Below are 15,989 nucleotides of genomic sequence, written 5' to 3'. Positions count from 1 at the left end.
GTCTCCTGGTTCCTCCTGGTTCCTCCTGATGTCTCCTGGTTCCTCCTGATGTCTCCTCATGTCTCCTGGTTCCTCCTGACATCTCTTGGTTCCTCCTGATGTCTCCTGGTTCCTCCTGATGTCTCCTGATGTCTCCTGGTTCTTCCTGATGTCTCCTGGTTCCTCCTGATGTCTCTTGATGTCTCCTGGTTCCTCCTGATGTCTCCTGGTTCCTCCTGGTTCCTCCTGACATCTCTTGGTTCCTTCTGATGTCTCCTGGTTCCTCCCATTGTCTCAGATGATGTCAGCGGGTCGTCTGTATCCGTCCTTCAGAACCCCCCAGCTGACTCACTGACTCCATATCTGAGCGGTGAGCTAATATCTGAGTCTTCAGGGTCTAATTTTAGAGCTGTGTGTTTCATTGCAACACCAAGGACACACTCAAACACACACACACACACACACACACACACACACACACACACACACACACACACACACACACACACACGGTCCAGATGTTTCCTATTGAATGAGTCCGGAGAGACTGGAACCGGTCTCGTTCTGCCAGCTGTGCTGAAACTACGACAGCAACAAGTCGCCAGGACAACATCTGATGAGGACGACTCGAGAGTCAGAGATGTGTTAGCCTAGCTTAGCATAAAGACTGGAAACAGGGGGAAACTGCTAGCCTAGCTCCACATGAACAAACACCCTCCTCATCCGTCAGTATGTTTCCTGCCACACTTGTGTCATCATTGTTCAGGATGAGGCTGAAAATCACAATAATCTCATTTACATTAAAGTATTTATCAGACAATTTAGAGTACAAATACTTCATTACTGTCCTTCAGTACATGTCTCCTGTATGTGTCCTCTGAGTCTCTGTGTGGCTTCTCCTCTCTACACCTGAACTTTCTCCTCCTCACAGCTTCACAACAGCCTCGTTACTTTAGTTTGATGCATCTGAGGTGAATTCTGGATTCTTGTTATTTCCCAACATCAGCAGACTGATGTGGACCAATCAGACGCAGCGAGACGAGACAAAGACGTAAGAATCCGTAAACAGACAGAGAGGGAGGCTGGAATGTGGAGAAAAGGCGTGTTAGTGTCTCGTATCTGCAGAGAGTTTCTGATTTTCTCTCTTTGTTGCTGCTCGGGACGCTTTACCAACCCAACATGTGTCTATTTGACGTCCTGGGAATGAGACTCAACAATCAACTGTCGCTGTGGTGCGTTCAGGAGCAGCTGGGACAAATCCTACTGATTCTACCTTTAACTTTAATAGTCTTTGAATTCTATTAATATGACGTGAGCTTCAGTTAGCTTTGAGCACAAATGTCCTTCAGAGGGAGACTTTTTACTCTGATACTCTGAGTCCATGTCAGAGCCTGAACTCTGTTACTGTGCTGGAGGAAACAAGCTGGATCAGAACTTCTACTGTCACCAGAGTCTGTTTCCTGTGAACACAGACTGTGAGGACATGAGTCATGTTGCTAACGTTGACGTATGGACGAAGAATCTCCTGCCTGATATTTAAAGATTCTCCTCTTCAACACTGAGACCAGCTGAGACTCTGAGCTGTGTTTCAGGCGCTGACCTTCCCTAAAGTGGCAGCTGCTGCTGAACACTGACGGTCCTGAGAGCCGACGGTCCTAAATTATCTTACGAATGAAGTTCCAGTGAAAATGTCTGAATGTGACTGATGGTTCTGATGTTTGTGTGACTGCTAACGATCAGCATCTCCATGAGTTCAGCTCAGTTTTTGGCTAATTGTGACCGAAGCTCCGTCCAGCTGTTCTCCTCATCCGTCTCCGACTCCCCACAGAACATTTTTTGAATATTCTGGCCGGGAGCAGCGTGAGACGGACCGAGAGTCTCCTCTTTAAACCAGCACACAAAGAAAGAAGTCATCTTTTAGCGTGACAAAGCTAACGAGCTGGTCTCAGCTCAGTTTCTGACCGTTAGCTGATGTTAGCTGCTGTTCATTCTGACACGCTGACGATCATCTACAGTGTATTGTTGTGTTTCCTGGTTCCTGTGTGTTTCTGTGTGTGTGTTCTGTGTTTGTATGCTGTTGTTGTGTTCAGTTTAATCTAATAAAGCGGTTCTACAGAACATTCTCTGATCCGTTTGTGTTCCTGCAGCAGGACTCGGACCAGAAACGCAGAAAAGATCTCGCAGATAAACCCGGAGTTAGTTTTATTCGACCGCAGTGAGACTTCATTATATCGCAGAGGTTATTATGGGATGTTTTGCATGCTTTCATGAAGGTCAGGCGGCGTCCACAGCTGGATGGAAAGATTAGATTAAAGGAACAGTCCAACAGTTTTAATGAAACTGTCTCATTGATCATCTTCATCTGACGATGTCAGCTATATCTGATTGGCCTTTAGTGAAGGGAACTGTTAGTCTGCCTTCTTTATTACCGGGTCGTTCTCCAGAACAGAACTCACAGCAGCACTCTGTAACTTCCAGTCCAAATCTCTGCTGCCACCTGCTGGTTCAAACACACAACAACACTGAACTCTTTTTACTGTTTTTTGTTTTTTTTTTAACAACATTATATGTGTTTCTGAACTGATCATAATATTTTGTCAGCGTATATTTATACTGTATATCTGTACTGTTACTGCATATTAACATACTGCACACTGTATTTACTGCTCATATTATTCTTGTTAGTCATTATATTCTTGTACTACTTATATTTTGTGAGTGGAAGACTGTTCATCTTTATCTATCTACATATAAAACATGATCCATCCTCTCCAGATCATGAAACATGCTGTTATATAATTAACATGATGAATAAACAGTGAATTAATGGTGAAAGTTATATTTGATTATTTCAGATTTCTTCTCAGGAATCTTGACATTGAATAGGTGCGTTTATTTGTTCAGTTCAGTCATTTTAAAATGTGGATTAAAACTGTTTATTGTTCACATCCGGAGCTGCTGAAAGGCATCTTTCAGGCTAGCAGTTTCCATATGTTTCCAGTCTTTGTGCTAAGCTAGGCTACATGTCAGACCTCAGCAGTGATGTAACATTTCTTCCTGATCTGTTCTTCACAGACAGGACATCTGTGGTCCGACTTCATTCTCACACGTCGTCGGTTGCATCTTTTCCTGTGCAGCCGGCTCATCTGACACGCCGCCCGCCGGCTCTCTGCTGCAGGGCATCATGCTGCGGAGCGTCCATCTGAAAGGTGAGTACAGGTAGAAGAAGAGCAGTGGGTCGAAGCAGAGGTGCAGCACGCTCAGCAGCAGCGTCGACTCCTTCCCCAGAAACAGCTGCCTCTTCGTCTCGCAGTCTGTGATGACTTTAGTCTGAGCCAACGTGTACGGCGTCCGGACCACATGGTACGGCACAAAGCTCAGGATGTAGGCCAACGCCACAGCCGTCACGCTCCTCACCGCCCGCCTGGCGTCCATCTGCAGTTTGGGGTTGTTGCGACTCCTCAGGAGTCTCTTGAGAGCGAGGCCGCTGGAGATGAGCACGGCGGCGGAGGCGTTGAGGAACAGAGCGGTGTTGAGGAACACGGTGAGGGCGTGCCAGTGGAGGCTGATGCCCTTCTTCAGAGACGAACAGCTGAGGTGCTGCCGCTCCTGAAGACAGATTCAAACATCGGTTATACACGGAGAACATGACGAGGGGCAGTCAGAGCAGCAGTGGTACCAGTACCAGTACCAGGTGTGGAGGTAGTACCTGTACTTCCTGTATGGGTAGAACCATGTTGGGCACCATGATGAGCAGCAGCAGCAGCCAGATGACCACCGACAGCAGCCGGGCGAAGCCGACATCCTGCAGCTGCAGAGAGCGCAGAATGTGGCAGTCCTGCAGGAGGAGAGACACCATCAGCACCACCAGAACCACCAGAACCATCAGAAATCAGCACCATCAGACACCATCAGCACCACCAGCACCACCAGAACCATCAGAACTATCAGCATCATCGGCCACCATCAGCACCATCAGCAATCAGTGAGTCGACCCAGGTTCTCAGGTATGCCTCCTTCAGACAGCTGATCCTGTGTGTATGATGAAGGTGTAGACGTACCTGCAGGTAGCGGTCTGTGATGATGAAGGCGAGGAAGGCGATGGATGCGTAGAGGCTGATGTAGATGGTGACGGCGCTGGCCTGGCAGTGGAACACCATGAGGCTCCAGGGCGCCGCGCCGATGTCCTTCAGGATCTTGAAGGGCAGAGCGAGCAGCAGCAGCAGGTCGGCCGCCAGCAGGTTGAGCAGGTACACACTGCTGCTCTGATGGAGCTGACGACACACACAGTTATCTGTCAGGTCTGAAGATACCTGAGTGGATCTACCACGTCTGTAATGTCCAGCCTCAGTCGGCAGCGGTCCTACCTTCACTCTGGGGCTGCGGATGAAGGTCCACACAGACAGCAGGCTTCCAGGCAGCCCGATGATGAAGATGAGGATGTAGAGGACGGTGAACGGTTCCATCTGGTTGTTGACGATGCACTGCTCAGCTCCAACAGAGCTGAAGTTGGAGGAAGGAGACGTCATCAGGAGCGTCGCTGCTTCACCTGGTGATGAAAGAAAACAGATCAGGAAACATAAAACGAGCTGAAGGTGTGAAGTCGTGCTCACTACCGCGTGTTTGGAGGAAGCCTGACTCTTATCAGCTGCTGTGATTGCGGTCTGGTCGTCTGGCTGGAAACAGGAAGAGCAGCAGCCTGTGGAGAGGAAACTTTCCCTGTCAACGCCTTCAGAAACCTGAAAATCATTGTTGTCACACATGTTTGAGCACCAATCAGAGTCCTGCAACATTTCAATCAACGTGTTTCCAGGCTGCAGTCAAACCGCAACTTCAGTGTTTCACTGCTGAACGTTCAATAAAGTTTTCTACGGGTGTTTTTGAGCTCCAAGCAACAAAATTCAACATCATAGTGAAACACTTTTAAACCCTTTTCTGATTATCAGAGGCGTCAACAGATTGGAGGGGTGTTATTTTTGTGTACAAATGTACAGTAACAAAGTATTTGTACTTCTGAAAAGACGTAACACACCAGGAGTCAAGAGGTTAAAATGGTCCCACTTCAAACTGTGGATACAAGAAGAAAACAGAAAATAATCTGGGCTCATTCTGCTGCCACAATAAAGACATTCAGTAACAAAGCATCATGGGAGATGGAGTCACAGCTTACCTACAGCTCACGAACTAAGTATAAAGATGACTGTATTTAAGTAGCACTCAGTTCTTTCCACCACTGGTGAACATGATTATTATTTATTTAATTCTGCTTCACTGCATTTAATTTACCGGTGCGTTTCATTTGGTCACCTGTCGGTACCTCCAGGAAACGCTGTGAACATTTCTTCCTGTGACACGTCAGATAAATGTTCATCAGCAGAGAAGGTGAGCGTGAGCTGGACCAGAACCAGAGCAGAACCTGACCTGACTGTGTTCATCCCTCTACATGTCTTCTATTCTGTTCTGATGAGACGAACAGCAGCAGAAACAATCATAAATCATAAACATCCTCTAACGTTGTTCCACATGATAACGGCAGATAACAGTAGCAGCTAACTCATCCGAACACTGAATGTTTCCTGCAGCTCGCCGTCGAGCTGGAGGCGTCAGACGTTCGCAGGTGTTCCTGAGAGAAGCCGCAGTCAGGATGTAATACAAGCTGTGGTCACAGAGACACAGCAGGAAGTCATCAGTCAGGAAACTTTCCCTCATTTGCCTCCAACACACTGCTTCTGTTCAACGTGAGTCACATAACGTGAGGATGGTTTGACTGTGAACACAACCTGAGAGCTGAAGTAAAAGTACTGATACCACACGGAAAGTAATCTGTTACAAGTTACAGTCTGATATTACGACAGCAGCTTCACTCCTGCAGACGTGGAATCAAATCTTTAGTGGTTCAACATCATATTCTATAAACTGTTTAGATGTTTTGTGATTTAAGGTCTTAAGTTATAAAGTAAAGGTGTCAGATTAATGTAGTGAAGTAGGAAGTGGGATGAGACATCCTGATGACATCATCATCATCATCATCATCAGGGATGGTTCACGTTGAAATAAATGACTTTTGGTTGACAGTTGTGCAGAATTCAGTTTGTGAGGAACTAAAGTATGAAGTGAGGAAGTGGTGAGAGTGTCTGCAGGTCGTTAGCATAGCGTGCTATGAGCTACAGGTTGGTTTAGCTCTGTGGTGACACGGTTTCCTCCGACCGTGACTGAGGACACGGCGTCTGTACCTGAGCCTCCTTAAGTACACTAATTAAAACAATTAATAACTTAATAATATTGCACCTGTTAAAACAGAGTGACAAAGTGCTGCATGCACTCCACGTCCTCAGCAGATCATCAGATATTGTGATTATTTTCAGTACGCTCTGTATGAATGTGGACCCTCGGACGTATCTGTGGTCACATTACATCCTGGAGAGACCGGACCGGGTCACGAGGAACAATGCTGGATTATTATTCCTGTGTCATTATCTGAGTGGCGCTGACTGAGGGAACTTTGGTCGACAGAAGCTCAAAGAGGAAGATGAAGATAAAATAAAGGAACTGACAAAGATTCTTCTGAAATCTTTTCACTGGTTCTCAGGAAGGCAAACTGTTGACGTCAGACTCAGAGGCGGGATCAGCTGACTGCTGGTCGGAGCAGCACACGGCAGGTGTTTGTTCACCTGGTCCACAGGAGCGCTCAGGGCCGCAGTGACTCGTGATGAGTTTTAAGGTGAAACTTGCATCGGCGAGTTTTGAACCTGTTCTCCAGCTGACCTCGCTCCTCGCTGTCAGCAGGCCTCAGGCGGTCCATCTCTGTGACATCCGCCATCTTGGACAGAAACCACATACAGAACTGCAGAAGTCAGTTTGTGATTCTGACAACAAGAACCAGTTTAAGACCTCTCGAATAATCCAGAACATTCTGTCCAGTAAAGAAAAATATAAAAAAGACCTCAATAACATGAACATCGAAAAGTATTTCATGCCATGACATGTAACGTAACGTAGCGTAGCGATGACCTGTGTCCTGAATAACTGTTATCAAGAAGTGAGATCAGAATCTTAAACTAACGTAACAAATCTTTTTTCCTGCAGATGTGTGTTTTTTGTCCAAACTGTGTTGCCATACCTGCACATGTGACACCCTCACCAGGTAGAGACAGGCTCGCCTCTTCTTCAGGTGCTCCCGGTCCGATTGTTCAGTTCTGATTGAAGGCTTTCATCCAGACCAGTCAAACACCTTGTGGTGTGGAAGCACCCTGAAACTGGGAGGGGGACAGAACGGAGGCCGGTTGAGATTCAGAGTCGTTGTGTTCTGATGGATGAGATCCGTTTGCTGCAGCCTTCAGGGTTTGTGTGTGTGTGGAGCTTCAGCTGAAGACCTCATGATGGTGCTGAATCTGGTTCTGGAGGGTTCAAAGTCCGTCCTCCACCTGCAGCTTCACCCTGTTTGACTCTGTTGTCTTCATCTTGTTTGCCTCCACCTCTCTCTCTCTCTCTCTCTGTCTGTCTGTCAGATTTCCTCTGAACTCCAACACAGAACCTGTCTCAGCCCAGAACAGAGCTCGTTAACTTTCTGGTGCTGATCCAGATAAAAAAGGCTCTAAAAAAGAGTTTGTCCACACGTTTCTCAGAGAATAACTCACAGATCTTTAGCGAACAGATGAACATCCTCATCCAGCAGATTTGAATATGTTTCACATCATGTGTCAGCTGTGACCTGATGACACATCTGATACAGGACGAGGTGTGACTGAATGAAAGAGGACCGTTGAGACGTGGCGGAGGTATACGCTCTACTGAGTACAATAAACTCCTTGTTCTTGCGTGTTGTCTTCTGTCTGAGTCGGTTGTTTTCAGAGGTTATTTTTAATTTACTTTCGATCAGATTTTTGTGGTCAGTGAACTTTTCTCATCAGTTTCAGTGATGAGGTGAACACGACTGACCTGCAGCCGCAGTGCAAAACATCTGGACTGTTAAACTCTGCTGGAAACATCTGGAAACATCTGGCAACAAGAGAAATGTGTGTTGACTTCACCATCCTCAGACTGAGTGAAGGAGGAGCCGACATCATCATTGCAATTCATTTTATCTGATTATCAACCTCAGTCTGGAAAGATTAAACTTACCTCCTGTGTGGGCCTCTCAGGGGACTTACTCAGTCCTCTTCCAGGTCCTGGAACCACGTGTTGGATCCCCGAGGACGGGCCGGGCCTCCAGGTTCTCCTCAGGTCTCCTCGTTTGACTCGGTGTGCTGCTGCTGACAGTGTGCTCTGACAAGTGGAAGGTGTTTTCCTGCCTGTTAGCAGCATGTTGCTGTCGTCAGTGTGACCACAGGCCACGCCCCCTGCACACACACACACACACACACACACACACACAGGAAGCTGTTAAAGGGTTTCCAGATTTGGCTGAAAGTACCTGATGACTGAACAGCGTCTGCCAAACATCATTTGTTAAACTTAAGACGGAGGATGAAGAGAAGCGAGTGAGTCAGTGTGATGATGTCTGACTGAGAGATGAACTCTTAAAGATCAATATGATGCAGGAAACCGTTCAAACACTCAAAAAAAAAGTCCCCATGAGTCTCACTGGAGTCAAACCAAAGATATCGAATCAAATCCAGAGTTGGATATTAGATAGAATGTGAAGAGCTGTTAGTTTCTTAAGAATCAGCCACTGAGTCCACATCAGAGTCTGACATGGGCCCAGTTCACATTTAATAACCATGTTACTGCAGATAAACACTTTACACGTGTTTTCATAAAGAAAATGCTCATGAACCTGCTAAACAAAAGAGGTAAGGTGGAAAAACAGACCAGAGAGCAGAAAGACACGAAAACGATTCCATGTTCCAAATGAGCTGTCAATCAAATAGCAGCCATCTTGGGATCTCCTGTTTGAAGGGATAATGACATTCTGGACTAATTTAAATGTGTTTGACATATAAAAGTATATAAACACATCTGTGATTACCATTTTGTCCCCATCGATGCTGAAAACTGTGTTTTGGACTGAAACACTGGATGTTTGTGAGGAAGAGAAGAGCGTGACCGGAGCATTAAACTCATTCTAGTTCTATATTTTCTTATTCTCAGTAACTTCGTACATATAAAACATCCTGAAACAAGAGCTGAGGAGGACAAACAGCCTGAGCAAAACACATAAAAAACCTTCATGATTCAACAAATAAACTATATATGACCACATCTAGAATCTCAGTGGCTACATGATGTGTCAGTCATCCAGAGGCTGGCCTGTGATTGGCTCAGGAGGGAAGAGACAGAAGAGAGAGAGGGTCACTTGTCTACGCGATCACTCGTTGGCTGTTGTCGGCTTCAGGGTGGGCAAAGAAGCTCCTAACAGGTGAGATGGGCCGTCAATCAAACGGCAGCCATCTTAGGGTCACCTGCTCTGATGAATGATGGAGTTCTGGAGAGTTCTGAACACTTTGTTCTGGATGAAGTATGTGACTGAGACGGATCTAATGTACATCTGATGATGAGAAGACCAAACTCCAGCACGCTTCATCTGTGAGCAGCTGACAGCATCAGTGTGTGTTTGTTGTTTGTTTGTTTGTTTGTTTGTCGCTGTTTGTTCTTCTGTCCTGAAATGTTTTCACAGATTTCTTCACAGGCGTCTAAACGTTGTAACGATATGAGACACGAGCACCTTTTTAATGACCATGTTTGAACGATGCAACAGTCACACCAGTGTCGCGCTGTGATTGGCCGGCTGTGGCGTCCCAATCACCAGAATAAATACTGGCGACGTGTGTGTGTTTCTGGAGAACCATGAACATGTGGTAACTTTAGGTTTGAGGTTAATTTCACCACAGTCATGTAGATGTTGACATATTTCAGTGAGCCACAGACCGACTGTATGTTATCTGCTGTTCCTGGCAACAATCATTTTCTTCGACACGAGCGTTCGAACTGCTCGTATATGAAAATAAGACAGCTAGAGATAAGAACAGCGAGTCTGAAAGCAGAAGCTGTGTGTTCGTGAGGCTCAGAGACGCTTCGGTTTCCTGAGAAAGATAAAATGTTCTGATAATATTTCAGAAACAGCTCAGTGAGCTCAGAGTGTCTGAACCAACAACAGGCCAAATATTAATAATCAATCAGCTCCTGAATGTTCAGTCGACTGATGTCTGAACTGCTGCGTGATGTTTGTTTAAATGATTAGAGGTGAATATGTTCTGTGTTTCTCTCGTCTGTGACAGTAAACTGAACATCTTCTCACATTTTATAAACCAAACAAATAATCAATTAATCATGAACCCGATCGACAGACGGACAGTGAAGCTAATCGTTAGCCGCAGCAGGAAGTTCGAGTGTCTGCATCACATCAACACTGATCAGTGATTTTCTGCATCACTGTACAAATAATCAGCAAATACGTCACGAGCAAATAAAAAACAAATAATCTAAGATACAACAACAAAAATATCCTTTATCAGCCAAACAGAGAAATGCATTTTATTACAGCAACAAATAAAAACAGTGACAATAAATAATAAGAAGGAGAAAAAGCAGTGAGAATATAAACTGTATGAATATAAAACAGATATTTACATCAGGAAAATATAACAACAACTTGTGTTTCACTTAACAGCGTTTTAATGAATTTAACGTGTCACTGATTTAATGTTTCTGGACCTTCAGAACCTCCAGTACCTGACCCAGAGTCGCCCGCTGCCACACGAGGGCGCCAGAGTGCAGGTCGGTTGGCTCGTCCATCACCTGCCAGGTTTTGATGTTTTTAACGCATCGGCGCCGTTTGGTTCTGATTAAAATAACTTTGTGTCGAGCTGATGGAGTTAGTAGATCGGGTCAGAACTTGTGAAGACCTCCTCATGGGTCAGAACGTGATGTTTCGTGTGTGTGTGTGTGTGTGTGACCACAAACCTTCAACCCAACAGGAAGTAAACATAAAACCTGCCCTCAGGTCTGTGAGGAGGCGACAGAACAGAACTGAGTCTCTGTGGCGGTTCTGCTCGTCCCCAGCAGGTGTCAGTGTTCACACAGTGTTGCCTCTGAGCAGCAGCAGTCTGCGGCTGTTTGTGGACTTGAAGCTACAGAACGTTGATCTGCTTCGTGGTCATGCTGAGCGACGTCTTCCTGTTGATCCTGATGGTGCTCATCCGCCCGTCGCTGCTCCTCCTCTCGGTTCTGTCTGCCGGCCCGGTGAGCTGCGTGGCGCTGAACACCCTCCTCAGGCTCAGCTGCGACCTGAAGGCCTTGCAGAAGATGAAGTAGATGAGCGGGTCGAGGCAGACGTTGAGCACCGACCCCATGATGGTCAGCTCCTTCAGGTAGAAGAAGGCCTGGCCCCAGGAGCACGGCTTCAGGAGGGCGTAGGGCAGTCGGACCAGGTGGTACGGGACGAAGCAGACGCAGAAGACGCTGACCAGCACCATCATGTTCCTGCGAGACTTGGCGAGCTTCTTGGAGCCCAAGGACATGGGCTGCTTCTGCTGAGCCAGCGACAGCCTGCGGGAGGTGCTGTAGTAGAAGAAGACGAGGGAGACGAGGACGAGCAGGAAGATGGCGGCGGAGAAGGTGTGGATGATCTTGTAGAAGAGGCTGAGCTCTTTACTGTGCAGGACATCACAGCTCACCACGCTGCCGACGGGGAGCTGGTCCGCCTGGGTGCTGAGCGACAGGCTGATGTAGGTGCCCGTCATGGCCAACAGGACGACCCAGGTTACTATGGAGACGATGTGGGCGGCTCGCGCCGTCTGCAGGATGTGATTTCCTAAAGGATGGACGATCTTCAGATACCTGCAGGACGAGAGCAGATATCAGGAGATCAGCCATCAGCCTGCTCTGATCAGAGGATGAAGCTGCAGACTTGCATCAAACCAAGTATAAATACTCAAATATACATATAAATCTGCTTATAAACCCTCTAAACAGTCTGAACCTGCCTCAGAAACATCATGTTCTCTTCAGTACCACAGTGATCCAGTGACAGCTGGCTCACTGCTAACAGCTGATTCTAAGTTTAAATGGAGGTTCTTTAATAGTTTACGGTTGTTTCTTGAATATTTGTTGGATGTTAAGAAGAGTTGTGTTCAGGGTTGTCATGGTAACCAGGAGGTCATGTGCAGCTGCTGTAGAAACGATGCAACATGAAGTCTATCTGAGGAGGAAGTCAAGAGAACCACAGATCTGAAATAGTTATGACTGTCAGGGTGATAAAATCTGAGCTCAGATCAGCGCTGCTCTGACGGCTGATTGCTGTTTGTACACGCAGTGGCCACAGTTTGACATCCTGGAGCAGCTGAGCAGCGACAGCAAGGCAGCGACACCTGTGACGGCTCCGATACCAACGCAGGCTTAAATTACTCAACTTTAATATTTGCTCCATCGCTGAACATGTTCCAGCTCGAGCTTGTCTTTGCTGCCGTGTGACTCAGACATCTCGCATCATCTTTAAATCTAATCTGTTCGATCAGCTGCTCGTCACGTACTCACACTCTAAATCAAAACGTTCATTTTCCAGTAAAAACATTTTGTCCTTTGGCTCAGTAAACACATGAATATGTCACTGAATGCACCAAGAAATATCGGAATAAATGTTGGCGTTTCTCTGTTTTGATTTGTTTCCATAATTATTAACTTTCAAATTTAATTTGCCTTTTTTATTTGTATATTTCTTGACATCTGTGTTGAAGTATTATTTTGCATGGCTGACTGAGCTAACAAGCTAACAGTGGCTACAGATGCAGCTAGCAGCAGTTAGCTGTTCCTACTCTAAATCAGTACAGAAGTGAATTTAAAAAAAATATCAGTGAATGTCACATTAAATTAATTATTCTCAGTGTTGTTTTTGTTGAATTTAACAGGCTTTTAATTTATTTACGGAGAAATTTACTCCGTACCTTCAAACTTTCATTAACCAGGAACACATTCTGCAAACAGGACACTGTAAAACACTGTCTGGATGACAGCTGCAGGAATCCACAGGATGAATTTAATAGAAGTTTAATTAAACAAACCAACGTGCAGCCTGATCTCAGATCTGTGCAGATATCTGGTCACCCTGCAGCTCGACTCGTCCGACCACATTCTCGTCTGTTTCTTTAATTGAACTGAGAGTTTGAGGTTTGTTATCTCGTCACTTTGTTTAACTCAGAGTGTCTGAACTTTGTCTCTGATGTTTCTGTGGTCACTTCTCTGCTGCAGGTGTCGGGTTCAACTCGTCAGGGCAAGTCTGGAAAAACATGCTGGAGCCAAAAAACAGTTTCCTCTTTATATGCAAACCCGTCATGACAAACACATCACAAGTAAATTTAACCTTTCAGGAGTTCAAAATGTCACTTTCAGGAAGTGGTTGACCGGCGCTGTGAGCCAACCAGCATCGTTTCAGTAAAATGCAGCCTGGCTGTTCTGTGTTAGTCTGACTCAGCACTTCTCACCCACATTTAATTTTCTTTGAAATTTTACAACACTGCCGACAAACGCCCACCTCAAGACCATCATACAGAAACCAGATCAGTGAGCTGTGACTGTGTGGGCGTCGTATCGCTCTTTAAATCACGCTGATCTCAGCTAAACATATTTTATAAAAGTCCCAAAATGTTGAACTTTTACTCGCCTAGTTCTCTGAAGACGGAGCCTCGCCTCCGCAGGATCGATCTCTTCATCACAACTTTAATAAAACTCCTTTTAAGTTATGCATAATTAAGGGGCGTGGCCTCTCTGAGTGACAGCCAGCTGCTAATGCCAGCTGCTGATCTTTCCCTCCCGACAGAGACTCTTCTCTTGTTGAGTCGTGTTGCTCTTTTCCTTTTTGTGTTGTTTTGTGTAGATTAGCAGAGACGACTGTTCTGGAGAATGAGCAGGGCGTTAGCATCGCCGTTAGCACCCTCACAAAGAAACTCTGGGATTTTTTTAATCAGATTTTGAATTATTGCAGAAAATATCTCAAATGAATCTTCACTGGTCACCTCACTGTTGTGATTTTTGAAGTTAATGTAAGGCTGTAAACAAAACACATCAAACGTGGAGTATTTGTTGGACTGACTTTTAGAGGAAGGAACAGGAAGTGCAGAAATGCTCGCCGTCCTACCTGTTGGCTGCGATGTAGCCCATGAACAGGATGCTGGCGTACATGTTCAGGTAGAAGGCGGAGGCTCCGAAGCTGCAGTAGATCTGGCTGACAGCGATGGAGCTGTTGGCGTAGTGGGCGATCCGGATGGGGAGACAGAGGCTGATGAAGAAGTCGGCGGCCGCCATGTTCCTCAGGTAGACGGTGACGCTGCTGGTCAGCTGCTGCTGAGCTCGGCAGAAGTAAACCTTCAGGGTGAAACCGTTGAGGAACAAACCCACCTGACAACGACATTCACAGGATTTCATTTGACAGTTTGGTTCAGTTCTTTAAGAAACTGCCTGAGTGTGAATATGTGAGACTCACCAGGAACACCAGGCTGTAGTAGGCCATGAAGAAGACCTGAGCTGTGGTGTGGACCTGAACGCACCCGGTCGAGTTGTCGGTCCTGTTGTCACTCATGTTTCTGAGAGAGTCGAACCCAAAACAAACTGTTGTTTAAGTTTCAGAAGATGTTTGAAACATCGTCCGTCTGCGTGCAGGAAGCAGTGACAGCTGAGAGGGAAGTGACAGCAGCCATCAGGGTTCTGATCACTTCCAACAGATTGTTCTTACTTCTGTAAATTAACTAAACACCTGGTCCACCACCGCAGGTAAACAGACTTCAGATCAGTTAACAAACCAAAAGGTGACATAAAAATACCTGAGCGGCTCTCATGTGTGAATATATCTGTGATCAGATTACATTCAGCAGCTCATGTGTGTCTCAGGTATAAAACACATCAGTTCAGTCAGAGTGTGAAGAGCAGACTCACCTGCAGCGCTCACCTGTCTGTGTGTCACTGTGAAGCTCTGAGAGGAAAAACTGCCTGACTTCCTCCTGCAGAGCTCAGACGAGGAAGAGCTGCAGCGAGGGGGAGGAGGCGGAGTCATGTGGTTAACTGTCACTCAAAGACGATGCTGACGACGATGATGATGTCGGTCTTTACAGAACCAGTCCACACAGAAAAGTAAATCCTCTCCTCCTCCTGATGATATAAAGTCCTCCTCTCCTCCTCCTGATGATATAAAGTCCTCCTCTCCTCCTCCTGATGATATAAAGTTCTCCTCTCCTCCTCCTGATGATATAAAGTCCTCCTCTCCCCCTCCTGATGATATAAAGTCCTCCTCTCCTCCTCCTGATGATATAAAGTCCTCCTCTCCTCCTCCTGATGATATACAGTCCTCCTCTCCTCCTCCTGATGATATAAAGTCCTCCTCTCCTCCTCCTGATGATATAAAGTCCTCCTCTCCTCCTCCTGAGGATATAAAGTCCTCCTCTCCTCCTCCTGATGATATAAAGTCCTCCTCTCCTCCTCCTGATGATATAAAGCCCTCCTCTCCTCCTCCTGATGATATAAAGTCCTCCTCTCCTCCTCCTGATGATATAAAGCCCTCCTCTCCTCCTCCTGATGATATAAAGTCAGGTGTTGTCGTCCACAGAACAGTTCTGGAGCTTCACAGTAAAACAGAGTTGCAGCGTTCTGCTGAACAACTGAAGCAGCTGAGACTTGATTTAAAACAGAGAAACAACCAGAAACAGTTAAAGAAACTCAATTGAAACTGAGCAGAATCAGCTGTTAGCTCTTCCTGTTAGCAGTGACCATGTGGATGTGCAGACAGTCGTCACTGGATCACTGTGGTACTGAACAGAACTTAAAACATGATGTTTCTCAGGCAGGTTCTGTTCATGTGAGGAGCATCTCTTTATCTGAGGATTTCTAACCAAACCCATTTATATATTTATTGAAGTATGTGGAGTCTGATTTAAAAAGACGTTATTTTCACCATTTCTAAAGATGGTTGAGGTTTATATAAAGTCTTTCAAAATCACTTTGTTTCTGTTACCAGACTTTATGCTAAGCTAAGCTAACCAACCAGCTGCAGGCTTCATTTTGACTGTACAGAAAAGACTGTGAAC

At 45.9% G+C, this 15,989-nt stretch overlaps 2 protein-coding genes across 8 annotated transcripts; both read right to left on the bottom strand.

Moving 5' to 3' along the window:
- Positions 1 to 1,341: 1,341 nt before the first annotated feature.
- gpr171 (G protein-coupled receptor 171) lies at positions 1,342 to 8,255 on the bottom strand. Of its 4 annotated transcripts, XM_037087811.1 has the most exons (6): positions 8,101 to 8,255; positions 7,918 to 7,977; positions 4,347 to 4,528; positions 4,041 to 4,253; positions 3,689 to 3,817; positions 1,342 to 3,588 (listed from the first exon to the last, which is right to left on the bottom strand). In XM_037087811.1, exons 2-6 carry the CDS (start codon positions 7,937 to 7,939, stop codon positions 3,049 to 3,051), a joined length of 1,086 nt encoding a protein of 361 aa, XP_036943706.1. In that variant the 5' UTR covers positions 7,940 to 7,977; positions 8,101 to 8,255; the 3' UTR covers positions 1,342 to 3,048. The 4 variants fall into 4 exon arrangements, with proteins under 4 accessions (XP_036943706.1, XP_036943714.1, XP_036943696.1 ...); XM_037087819.1 differs by lacking the exon at positions 7,918 to 7,977 and having other exon boundaries at positions 8,101 to 8,251; XM_037087801.1 differs by lacking the exons at positions 7,918 to 7,977; positions 8,101 to 8,255 and adding an exon at positions 4,619 to 6,261.
- A 2,181-nt stretch (positions 8,256 to 10,436) lies between these two features.
- Positions 10,437 to 15,107, bottom strand: LOC119013087 (P2Y purinoceptor 14-like). Of its 4 annotated transcripts, none has more exons than XM_037087460.1 (4): positions 14,845 to 15,107; positions 14,396 to 14,584; positions 14,051 to 14,310; positions 10,437 to 11,757 (listed from the first exon to the last, which is right to left on the bottom strand). In XM_037087460.1, the coding sequence occupies exons 2-4, from the start codon at positions 14,489 to 14,491 to the stop codon at positions 11,049 to 11,051; spliced, it is 1,065 nt and encodes a 354-aa protein (XP_036943355.1). In that variant the 5' UTR covers positions 14,492 to 14,584; positions 14,845 to 15,107; the 3' UTR covers positions 10,437 to 11,048. The 4 variants fall into 4 exon arrangements, with proteins under 4 accessions (XP_036943355.1, XP_036943364.1, XP_036943373.1 ...); XM_037087469.1 differs by having other exon boundaries at positions 14,858 to 15,107; XM_037087478.1 differs by having other exon boundaries at positions 14,396 to 14,495; positions 14,858 to 15,107.
- Positions 15,108 to 15,989: the final 882 nt, after the last annotated feature.

Source organism: Acanthopagrus latus, chromosome 2 (assembly GCF_904848185.1).
Source record: "Acanthopagrus latus isolate v.2019 chromosome 2, fAcaLat1.1, whole genome shotgun sequence".
Lineage (NCBI taxonomy): Eukaryota > Metazoa > Chordata > Actinopteri > Spariformes > Sparidae > Acanthopagrus > Acanthopagrus latus.
The sequence above is the reverse complement of the archived record's forward strand: the minus strand, read 5'-3'. Positions and strand labels throughout refer to the sequence as shown.

Coding starts and splice junctions, on each gene's coding strand:
- gpr171 (XM_037087792.1), bottom strand. CDS start 4,772: ATGTTGCAGGACTCTGATTGGTGCTCAAACATGTGTGACAACAATGAT. Junction 3,818..4,040: donor TCACAGACCGCTACCTGCAG/GTACGTCTACAC, acceptor CTCCTCCTGCAG/GACTGCCACATTCTGCGCTC. Junction 3,589..3,688: donor TACCCATACAGGAAGTACAG/GTACTACCTCCA, acceptor ATCTGTCTTCAG/GAGCGGCAGCACCTCAGCTG.
- LOC119013087 (XM_037087460.1), bottom strand. CDS start 14,491: ATGAGTGACAACAGGACCGACAACTCGACCGGGTGCGTTCAGGTCCAC. Junction 14,311..14,395: donor ACTACAGCCTGGTGTTCCTG/GTGAGTCTCACA, acceptor TGTCGTTGTCAG/GTGGGTTTGTTCCTCAACGG. Junction 11,758..14,050: donor GGCTACATCGCAGCCAACAG/GTAGGACGGCGA, acceptor CTCGTCCTGCAG/GTATCTGAAGATCGTCCATC.